This window comes from Struthio camelus, chromosome 2, assembly GCF_040807025.1.
Source record: "Struthio camelus isolate bStrCam1 chromosome 2, bStrCam1.hap1, whole genome shotgun sequence".
NCBI classification, from domain to species: Eukaryota; Metazoa; Chordata; class Aves; order Struthioniformes; family Struthionidae; genus Struthio; species Struthio camelus.
This window is the reverse complement of record NC_090943.1, coordinates 35,712,462-35,724,568: the sequence shown is the minus strand read 5'-3', so window position 1 is coordinate 35,724,568 and position 12,107 is coordinate 35,712,462. Positions and strand designations below refer to the sequence as shown.

General features: G+C 38.5%; 1 protein-coding gene across 2 annotated transcripts in view; it reads left to right on the top strand.

Annotated features, from left to right (window-relative positions):
- Nucleotides 1–4,427: 4,427 nt before the first annotated feature.
- MACC1 (MET transcriptional regulator MACC1) overlaps nt 4,428–12,107 on the top strand; it is a 38,545-nt gene continuing 30,865 nt past the window's right edge. Inside the window, exon 1 of one of the 2 annotated variants that reach the window (XM_068935051.1) lies at nt 4,428–4,609. In XM_068935051.1, the coding sequence (XP_068791152.1) occupies nt 4,607–4,609 (3 nt within the window). In that variant the 5' untranslated portion in view covers nt 4,428–4,606. The remainder of the gene's footprint in view (nt 4,610–12,107) is intronic. The other variant, XM_068935052.1, reaches the window with a different exon arrangement.

The following is a 12,107-nucleotide window of genomic DNA, read 5'->3' as shown; positions in this document are numbered from 1 at the left end:
TACTTGACTAAGAAATACTAGAGGAAACCAAATATTTTCTTTAGGTTATTGATATATACAAACTGGAAAACTATGTTTTCACTAGGAATTTTCTTTTTGAACAAATTTTTTTTTTACAAATTTCAGTTCATGATCCAACTCTCTGAGAACTGTGAAATTTTTTTTCAGAGCACAAGCAGATATAATAATCACAGATAAGCTTCTTCTGTTCACTATAACATTTTTCTTACTATTCTCTATGTTGCACAGTGTTGTTTCAGTTTTGTCTATTGCCTTCAGCAGTTTCAATACATTTTTGCTGCACATTTTGGCTGTAGTTTCCCATTTTGTAGTACTGATGCCACAAGTTCTATGTCGTCATTAAAAAGCAACTTTTTTTTTTTAAACAAGTCTTAACCTTGACTAAAGTCTAAGTCTAATGGCCCCGAGTTTATAACATCCTTCTGATGCTTAACATTGCGCAGGACTACATCCTTCACTTCCGAAACAAGGTAAAAGCTTTACGATTGCCTTGATACACTATTTATCAAGAAAGGTGGCTTTGCCTGCTTGGGTGGAGTATTTGTTAGTGTTTGTAAAGCCTGCTTTGCATTAGAAACTTTTGTTAGTATAAGTAATGCCCCTCAGGAGTGTGATTTTTGGCAATATTGGATACTGGCAACAGCCCTAACGTGGACACAGAACTGGCAAAAGAAGTGCTTTTGCTGGTGTAGATTACACTTGGGGAGCTGGAATCAGCAAAACTAGCCAAAACGTGCTTTTGCCAGCATAACTATACTCTTAAACATTTTTTAGCGTAGACCAGGCAGAAAACCAATTCTCACCCTCACAATGGTTATTAAATATTATTTCATTGGGAAATATATTCAAGTTTTTGCCCCTTGTATAAACATCTTTGGCCAGAATATTCTCTACCACAGAATCTTTTTTTCCACTAACAGGAGGAACAAAAAAAATCTGTATTTTACAATGTCTGAATGGCCTATTTATATCCAGAATGGTCCAACATTTTACCTTTTTTTTTGCCTCGTGCATGCATGCGTAAAACAATATAATGGCCAGAGCTAATTTTATGGAAATGGCTCTGCAGGTAACTGTCATGTAGTTTAGGATTTATGGCTCCACTTTTCTATGAGCTTGATGGGTGAGGGGTTCACATTTTTTTTCTCATGGGCTTTAGGAACAAGCAAAGTAAGTGGGATAAGAAAAATATATAATGTACACTGCAGCCTTTTCTGCTGAAAATGAATAAAATATGCTCACAGATAGAACCAAAGTGACTTCTTTAATCCTGTAATATTGTTATTTTTATCTTATCCATCAAAATATATAATTAGTTAAAAAAAACAAAAAAAGGAAGACTTAGTAAAGTCAAAAACATATCCTGTAACCAAATGCAAAGTGAAGACATGGCTGCCACTTCCTGCACATGTTTTGTCAAACCAAAAAGTGACTGTTTACATTCCTAAGCTTTCCAGGATCTGGCCACCACTACCAGAAAGGTTGCAAAAGCCAAAGGATGTGGCTTGGTGTCATTCACCCACCAAAATGAAGCAAGTCCCCAATGATGTTGTGACTTGTATCCTGGAATAGGCAATTGCTGCAGAACAGCTCTTCCACCCTTCGCTGTATTAGTCAGTTTGCCTACATGGACAGACCCATAACGTTAAGCCTTCATCCTGTGCTTCCTACGCATGTCAGTTATCAGCTTCCAAGTTCTCCACCTCAGAAACTAACATCATGCATCCCACCTCTGTCCCAACATATTCCTCCCCACATTCCATTGATTTCAATGATAGAAATGTATCTGAGATTGAGGTTGAGCTCAGCAGACAGAAAATGTGGAAAACATGCTGCCAAATGAATCAGTGGACATCTGCTTTTGTCTACATGTACATCATGTGGGTTTCCCCTGTACACAAGCAGTTGTGGTTAATTAAACATTTCAAATTGTGTATTAACTAGCCACATTGACAGCTAGCATTCCTAAGACCTAACAGTCTAAATCTGCTTTACGGGAGAGACTGTTCTGAAAATGAAGCAAACTTTGCAAAAAGCTACAGGGTCTCACCAAATGATTTTCAAAGAAAAGTTGTTGCAGCGAATAGGTTTCAATGAAGTATGGAAAGGGAAGCTGACTGGCCGGATCTGTTTTTGGATAAGTAACATGCTATGTGTTATGTCTTTTAAACACCTACTTTACATGTCTTCAAAGTAAATTCCATTATGTAACAAGAGAGAAGCAGTGAACTTTAATAAAAATATGGGAACTAAAAATTGGCCATCCTTATGCAGAAAACCCAGATGAAGTATATTAATACTCAAGGCCCAGAGGCAAACTCAAGTACTGTATATGCTTTATGCAGTCACAGGAGGATTCGGGTCCTATCTGCAGGGTCCCACAAAACTACAGGTATAAATATCATCTATAGTGATTTTCAAGCTGAGAAACAGTTAAGTAATATATTAGATTCATTGAATTTTGATTCATCTCTATGAAAAAGGATGTTAGCAATAATGAGTCTAGCCTTAAGTCTTCCTTCTTAAGGTAAAATATCACTATATTTTAAAATGTATTTTGTTTTTTGAATCAAAAGAACAGATAGGCAGAAACATCCGGATTTAAAAATGCTTCTATTAGGAGCTAACATTTCTGTTTTGAACTAATAATCTATTTAGAGAAATGAAGTCTGGGGAGAAGTATCTTATCTAAATGGAAATTTTAAGGAATAATATGAGATGATAGAAAAGGTTTGAAATTCAGAGCTTAAGACACCGAGGTCTTCATTTATTATTAAATCATATTACTATAGCAGAAGATTTCAACTGGTTTAGGACGTCTTTGCGGTCAGTATTAGAGACATATGATAAAAGACAGTATCTATCACAAAAAACGAAAAAATGAAATTTATAACAAAAATTAAAAACTTGTTTTGTTAATAACTCCGAATAAGCCACTAACTCTGTTTGGAAATGTTTCTCTTCTCCTCCTGCTGGCTGACAGGGCTTTATCTGAACTACATATTTTGTTTCCAGACCTTGAGTTTCCAAATCAGACCTTTGGAGAGGCAGTAGAAGTAGAAATTACTTATTTTTTCTAAAGTTTTAGTTCAAACTCAGTACCCCTGCTGTGTTATTTAACAGCACTGCTCCAAACTCCTGCTTCTAACAGCAGGACACAGTGCTCTCAGCAATGCTTCTAGTTGCTTAGGGCGCTTGGAGATGGGACATCTGCTTTTTCATCTTTGTCATGGTCAATACCTGGGCTTATTTCCACCTGAGAATCCTATACAGTCAGGTAGGAAGGCTGCCTTCTGGATTACTGAGGGAAAAAAGCGTTCAGCTCTTTGAAGGAACTGAAACATTGTAGGTGCTGAGCATTCGTGCTTGACCATTTAGTTGAAATGATGATGAAACCATTCCTGTTATTTAAAGATACTCTTCCCTTTCATTTTTTTCCAGCTAAATCCATTTACTGAGTTTGATCCAACTTTGCTACTAGCCCCAGGTCAAACAAAATCACATATTTTGGCAAATGCTTGTTTGTGGGAAATTGCCCACCCATATTGATACAGTCTCCCTCGCTAAAGAGCCAGAAATCTGCTTTTCTTCATTTTTTTGTGTTGTTGATTTATACTTCAGCTTCTGGAGGCAGGGTTAGAAAGCCTGTAAAACCTCTTTTTAGGATTCAGAGCTAAAAGTCCCCTTTGCTAAGTGCCACAAAACCACAAAGAGTAAATAAATACAGGGCAGGAAAATCATCCCTTCTCCAACTCCTCATGACATGGCTGGCTCAAAGATCATTTACCTTGTCTCTCTGTGGGTATAATCTTTGTCCTACAAAATGCTAAAATCCCTGGGAAAGGCACCTATATAACACCTGGGAAAACTTGCCAACTCCTCAAGCTCACAGGGCCAAAGAGAACCCTTCCGCTACCCCTCCGTGTCCCTGCATTGCCTCCTCTCAAGCTGTTGCCACTCCTTCTTCACTCACTTCCTCATACCCAATTGCCTGATTCTTTCTTACATGCACAGAGATGCCCAAACCGGTCATACAGGTTCATGCAATTTTGGTCACTATATTCAGTGCCTGTAAATCTAACTATTTTCAGTCCTGAACTTGATCAGAAGGCACTCTTTAGCCCCCTCCCAGTGAGCTCAATTCATGCACAGCATGGCACGTGGAAGCAGAAAACCCTAACCACGGTCCAGTGGCACGCACAAGGCACACACACTTTCTTCTTTCCTGAGTGCTCCCACCTCTCCTCCCCTCAGGCGAAACTCCAGCAGCCACACCAACTCTCCTGGTTTCAGGTGTAATTATACACCAGCTGAAGGCAATTATGGGTAATGTAGTTCCTCCTCTCCCTCCCCTCTGTCTAAACTGGTGGTACCAGGCACCAAAGAGACTGCAAAGCCCAGCAGGCATTGCTCAGAGCCTGTAAGAGCCGAGTACACCAGGTGTGCTCTGAGCAGCTAACCTACCTCTGTTATGCTGGATTTTTTTCAGAGTTAGAGCAAGAATAGGTTCATAACGACAGTGCTGATGTCCCAAGCAATGATGTAATTTGAACCTGGGAGAAAGCCCTTAGTGCTTGTTTTCAGAATGGTGAGTTGTTAGCTTTTTCACTTCTTTCGTATGTCTCTTGTTGTTTTCGTTTTAAATACTTTAGAGGGGCTGAAATATTGGAGTAATAAGAAAACCCTTGATTAGTTATGTGGTGTTAATGTTGCAATCTAATGCCTTCTTTCTAGCTTGTGTCAGATGCCTCTAGAGAAGGTGCAGAACCTTTGCATGTTTGAAATTGCATGGTACTCTACCATAGGTTGGTTTGGGATGTGTGGAGAAAGGCATTGTGTTTGGTGAGCACTAGAGACTGCTTTTCCTGGAAGCATAAATAACAACAAAGCTGTTGCAATTTTAAATCAATCAATATAAAGCTGTCTATCTTTCTTATTGCAAGAAATGAACCATCAGGAGGGGGTTTTTATTTGTTTATTTTAAGCAGTTTGTGATCCTTACATACAAAAATATTGGGAAGGAGGGGAGTGAAATGCTCCTCTCGACTTAGGTAGCAGTTGAATCAGCCTCCAGCTCTGTGAGTTGGAGATCTGGATCATACAAAGGGTACTGAACACCACGTAACAACCATCACTGCTAACAAGGTGATATCAGAAAGCAGAAAAATAGTATTTGAAGAGAATACATACTTCTGAATTCTAAAATATTTGTGTATTAAAGGAAGCCTTGAAAGGTAATGTCTCCAGGCTAAATGAAGGCAAATGCTGACAAACCTTCAACTAACTTCCTTTATGACTGAAAAATGACAGGTAGAGCTGGCCAATTTGTTTTAAAAATGCATTCAGATGAAACATAAGGAAGAAAGTTCTTGTTGTTTTCTTACCTATTGCTACCACTTGGCTGATAACACCTATTCTTTGATATATACTTCTCTGTTTTAAAGAGAATGCTTAAAATCCTAACAACTTGAAAATTACTTTTGACTAGCTTCAGTATGAAATGGCAGCACGCGCTCTCCCAAATTTTTCTAGGAGGGAATTATTCTTACTTGGTAGAACTTAGTGAGACACAGATTGCCGCACTGGTGATGCTCTCCCTAACCCTAAACCAAATTTTTGACAGCAGTTGAAGCAAAATTCTCTAAAGATGGTGCAAAACTCTTACGTTGAAATCAGTTGCACAGTATCCTCCTTGGATGGAGCTATACAAGGGGAACTAAAACACAAGTAAGAGTGTGGGGTTTTGTTTGTTTGTCTTTTTGAAATCTGGCTAGAAGCCATAAAATAGCATTTACCTTGGGTACAGTAAAAATGGGGAATACCTACAGTTGTATTCACTATTTAGCACAACGATATCCTGTGGAAAAGTGTTCAACAGACTGATTATATGATACAGTAGAAGGCTTACTAAGTATTTAAATGCTTGATTTAAGATGTTATGCTGTTTTTCTTCCCCCTCTCCCCCCTTTTCATGAGAATAGTTAATCATGTACGTCCAGCTGAGCTTTTCTCTGCCATTCACACTTCCTTCTAACTCTTTATCACAGTGTGGTCCCCCCACCCCCCTTTTTTTGTTTGTTTTCAAACCTGTGGCCCAAGAATCTATCAGTGTTTGAACTATCTCTGAGGTATTTCTATAGAGAATATCTGAGGGAAGCAATAAGTTTTAAATTCTCTACCTCTTAATTCAGGTGTCTTTGCTTCCTATTTTCCACAGCAGATAAACTACTGGAGGAAACGACACAAGTTTATCTACTGTAAATTTTGGCGTGAGTCCCTGTAGTGGAAGTCTGCCCTTGAAATATGAATACAAAATAGATGGAAGACACCCAAAATGTGCATACAATGCACAGATATATGTGACTGACTCAAAAGCCAAAAGACTAGATCAGTAGAGCCAGTTAGTCAATCTAATCTGACAGTTTCCAGAGAAACTCCTGCCTGAGGGGCTGAGCTATGCAACAGTGGCTGTTGTATTTCAGACTTCTGCATTACAAACTGTATGGTGCGTACTTGTGGAGGAAAAAAAAAATCTTAGAAGGGTAAGCAAAGGCCTTATCATAACTATAAGCTCTTCTATCCCTTTTCCTACAAAAAACTACATAGGATCCCAAATTACCTTCCAGATGCCACAGCTGCAAATGTAACATGATTAGAGAACAGAAAGATACTATTTCAGTGGCAAAGCTTTTCTGACATTATCATATTCTGCTACTGACATAAAGAGTTTAGTGCAATTTGACTGTATGTCTTTTTTATTTTATTTTTTTCCTCCTCCTTCTATGGAAGTCTTCTCTTCTCATTTCTTACCCTCTTCCTTACATTTCTATATTTTCAGGAGTAAATAGTTTTTTTCTCAGAAACTGAACTTCAGAGTGAAGTTGAAGATATATACTCATATGTTGTTTGACTCTAAATTTTTTTTTTCCCATATTTCTATCTGCTTCTTAGTATAGTTTAGTATGTTACTCATTTTTTTTCTGGCCATCTTTGCACATTGAAAAAAACTTCCTTATTAAACTATCCAAGAAAATGTTTAAGCATTTCTTGGCTTTTTCGTAGTTCTTTATATTCTGTCCTAGCTTTAATAATGTAAGCAATTTTGATTTGTCAACAAACACTGTCATTTCTACCTGCCTTCCCTTCCCATTCTCCAGAATTTTACTCAAAGTGCCTACATCTGCTGCATATTTCAATAAGCTTAGGCACTGGAGCACTTCCCTACCAAGGAGTCAGGCTAAGCTGAATCAGGGCTTTGAACCACCAAAAACTTCAGAAAATCAAAAGAAAGTTTTCTAGCTTTCGGCAAGTGATCTGCTGCACTGTGGTTTGGTGTCCTCATGGTTGAGAGGAAAGGCTTTTAGGTTTGGATGTACTTAGACATCTCTTTCTAGGAAAGCCCAAAATAATTGGGGGAAGGGGAAACAGCTGGCAAGGCTTTTAGGTGGTTTGCTTTTATTCATACGTGATCTTATGAAATGCCAACTCTTGAGTCCTAAAGAAAGGCCTGCAATGTGATGATCATTTTTTTTAATGAGTCCACTAGCCTTGATTTTATAGGATCCTGGTAAAGATAGAAGGGGGTGTTGCACAGTGAGAAGACAGTCCTCAATTTATTCATAGAACTGCCATAATTCCTGCAGCACAAATTGTCACTTGCTGCCCCATGCGAAATTATAGCACTATGAATAAGAGTAAGAGCTGTTTGTTCTTCTACTCAGTGAAGCTTTGTCTGCTCCTTTGTAATTCAATCTGATTTTTAATGTGGATGCTGGCTCCTCAGCTCTGGACTGAGATTGTTTATCTGCTTCCACTAAGTTGCATGCAACTACGAGGTGAATTAAAATCACAAATGCATTTGTAAAAACTCATTACAAGCTTCCCAAGAAAACATCTGGCAGTCCTGAGCAGAAGCAGCTTCTGACTCAACTGACTGTTTCTAATCTCTCTCCTGCCCTATGAGAAAAATAAGAAAGCTGAAAGCAACCCTAGCCCCTCAGTTCTTGTGCACAGGACAAGCTGACTACTGCAAGCAGCAAAGTTGTCTAGTAGCAGAGCTAGATGGCACATAGGATATGAATTGCATTAAGAGAACCAAGCTCAAAAGCCTCCAAATTTAAATCTATGCAGTTCTGAGAAGTTCTTGGCTTCTACAGTGGGGTAACTATACTTTTTTTTTGGCAGCACCCATAAGTGTCTGGATTCTGTTGAGGTGTGTGTGGGGAACCTAGTTTTAAGATCTTAATGAATGTTTCATCCTAACATAAATATGTTAATTTCTGTATCTAATCAGCAGAGAATAATAGCTGCATATAACAGCTTTCAGAGGTACCTTTTTGTCTGCCTGATCATAAGCACTTATGCTCGCCCAGTTGGATCCCACCCACAGTGGCTTGCTGCATTGCTGGGTGGCTTCTAATTCAGCTGCTGAGCAGAAAGTGCTGCTAATCTGGAAAATATGTAGAAGAGTCCTTTGTGCATTTAGTCCTTGAAATTCCCCTGTGTATTTTTAACAGTAGTGTTTCTTCTCCCGTCACAAAACACATAGTCAGGAGGTACTGTATGGACTATTAACTTGCTCCCCAGAAAAGTAGGAACTTTCCGAAGAGTAAGTTTGCTAGCTAGAAGTAGGTATGAGCTGATCAGTGGATGAACTGTTACGTAAAACTCTCTTTGGGAGAAGTTTCTTTGCTTTCTATTTTTTGTCTGAAACAAGTATATAGTCAGGGGGCTTAAAATGATTTTTTTTTTTCTCCAGACATTTGTTTAAATACATTCTTGTCTTCTCCTACTCTTGTCCTTTTCACTCAATTTTTTTCCCCCAATGAGTGAGTGCCTATTTTATGTCAAGAAGATACTGGACTGTAGGTCTCTATCTCAGCTGAGATACAGGAGATGCATGTACAAAATCTCCAGGTGGAGGAGAGCCCTGGCCTTGTCACATGGGCCTGGGCCTTTGTTGCGTGGATATGTCGGTAGGTGAATATGCTTGATGGAAAACAAAACAAAAGGAAGGAGGTGAACACCCTCGAGCTGGAAGATGTGTGCGGGTGTCTTCAGGTCAGGCCTTGCAAACAAGACAGCTGGAAGAAGGCACAGTTCAGGGCTTTAATGAGGCTTGTCGTTGGCTTAACGGCACCAAAACTCAAATGCTTCTGAAGTGGCTTGAAACTTGGCATGTAAGTAGCCTGAAGGAGTTTTATGAGAGAGAACTTAATGTCGAAAAATATAAGCAGCAACTGAGTAGGGCATGGATTTATGTGCTTCATTGCAGTCTGACTGGAAGTGCTGAAGTCCCATTGTGAATCTGGGCCCTGCTCCTGTTCTGCTCAAATAGAGCTCATTGTCCTGAAGTATGATGTGTCAGAGAATCTGGGTGCTGCATAACTCATTTCCAATATTTATGAAAAATAATCTAGTGATTAATCTGTTGTTTAAAATACCCCTCTTTACCCTAATATTAATAACCAACATTCATCTTCATGTTTCTTTTCTAATTTGATATTGTTTGGAAAATGTTTTGAGTGTTTAGAAGACTCATGAATATTATTTCAGTAATACTGTGAATAAAGATATAGATGATGTTTTTAATGGGGTATAGTAAATAACAGCTCACACAAACATGAGTTGGACAAGATCATAACACAGACATATTTTGAAATATGATTTATAGTATATTAAAACAGCTTTCCTGTTATAACTACAATCTTCTTTACACACTTGCATAACATCATAAACCAGTATTTATTTCCCTGTTTGTCTTGTACGCTTGGAGAGAGATGTTGGAAAATCAAGGTCTTGATAAAGCTGTATGTATAGAAAAGAGTCGAGTAGCAAACACACTCTAGATGTTAAGCTCAATTAAGTAAACAAATAATGCTCAACATTCAAGTTTTTTGGGGGGGTGGGATTATTTTGCCTATGCTCATCTCATGTAGGCTATGTTACAAGAAACAGAAGGATAATTTGCTAGAAGGCAAAATTTAACAGAGGTTGCATTCACCATCTTTTCTTTATGCAATAAATGGTCTTAGACTTACAGACGTGGCTGCTGGTCCATTGTTACATAAATGAAAACATAGGAAAAATAAAATGTTAATATATTTTCAGTACTTCACTACTACCTTTTTTTATACATAACTACTATCTACGTGTATCTGATTTTGGTATGTAATTTCTGCTTGTGGCCAGAGTAAAGCCAAACCTAGTAATGTCATAGTTTGCCAACAAGTGTTATGAATACCTGCCTCTTTGCTGTCATGTTAACTGCCTTTTCAGAGTGTAAATATTTTGGGATAGGAAGGGCTCTTGTGATATTTATGCAGTTACTCATAAAATTCTGATCTTAGTAGCAGGTTTTTTTTTTTTTTTTTTTTTTTTTTCCTGTGGCACTTAAATGTGCTGTGCTCTGTCACTGAATTCCTGTGTGGTCTGGGACAAGCTGGTTTTAAGGGGCTGAGTGCTTGTTTATGCCACTCTTCTTACTGTAGGAGTGGAAGTCTTTGGAATGTGGCTATCAATCTCTGTTTTAGCTCTCCATCTGTAAACTTGTCCATCTTCTTTTCTCTGTTCCTGCCCTTCATTGTCTTGTATGGTAAATTATCAGCTCCTTGTGACCAGGATGTCCTTGTTATATTTGTACAAAGCTTAGCAGAGTGATGCTATTGCAGCTAGGCCTACTAGGATATAAATGAAAATAATCCTAAAAGCCTGATTCTGTTCCCAACAGAATATGAACATTGGCTCTGAGTTTGAAGGTTCACTGTCTTTCTAACAGTCTTTTTTTCCGGATCAACAAGAGGTATTAAACTTGGCACAGTAATTGCTAGGTAAAAAGCTGTGGCCTTTGTTCTGCAGAGGAGAAGTAAAGATAACTGCTTATGTTCCTTTTGGCTTTGAAATCCATGAGTGAATCATATTTAGTGATAACCTTAGCCCTTCTCAGGTGAAAGAGAATTCATTGGGCATCAGTCCTAAAACATCTGTGCAATGAATTCCCTTTTAGGGATAAACAGTCAGTTAGTAATATTAATTTGGGGGCATCAGCTTAAACACTGAAGATAAAGGAATCATACAAATCTAAATTCAAATCTAAAACTGTAAAGTTTTGGAAAGGATGGCTGATATGTGTTTCCATTTAGGAACCATTCCCTTTTAGAACTAGAACCCAGAATAATATTGATATTTTTGTTACATAATAAGTGCAAAGAAAGGTCATTCTTAATCCAGGTTTCTATTTTAAGAGCTAGTGATCCTCTAGTCTAAGAATGTAAGGGACAAAACAGCTGTCTTTTCTTCACTCCCCCCCCCCCCCCATATGTGTAGTTCTGTGGCTGACAAGGGCAACCAAGGTCAGGGAGGATCAGATCTGTGCACAAAAATGCATCCCATTACTCCATGTATATGGAGCCAATACCCCCAGTAAAGCTTTTAGTAAATTCAGCCTCCCAACATGATGGCTTTTGAAGGTTTGAACCCCTTCTGATGGAGTACTTCTGGGGCAGCATCAGCCACCAGCTTCTAAAAGAATCAGACAAGTATAGGAGCTGCCAGGTATTGAGTGTTTATGCCCGCAGTTTTGGGAGTCATCTCTCGAGAGCTCCACTGTATTTAGGGCGTGTGGTTCTGGACAAACATCCTTCACCATGTTTCTTAGGAGGCAAATTGCTTCTCCCTCCTAATATGGAGAAAGCAGAGTAAAAGCTCACTTACTTTCCCTCTAGGCAGGAAGTTCAAACATGGATTGCAATTTAAGCCTTAGGTTTTTTTTTTTTTTTCCCTGCTAATCTCTAAAGATCACTAGGACAAAAGTATTTGTGCGGACGCTACTGATTCAGCATACAGAAAGGTGGCAAACACTGACTCACCATTATGAAAACTTGCTAAAATCAGCAGTGTTCAGTGAATTTGTACTGTAAAATGAAACGATCTGACCTAATTTTCACAAAAAACAAACTAGTTACTTTTGTCAAGATCACCTGGGTATGCAGTAATCTCTGCGTGATGTAAAGTTGAGTACAATCTATTGAAGTAGCTTGCACAACCAGAATTACACAAATCTGTAGCAAAGAGATACAAAAGGAGTT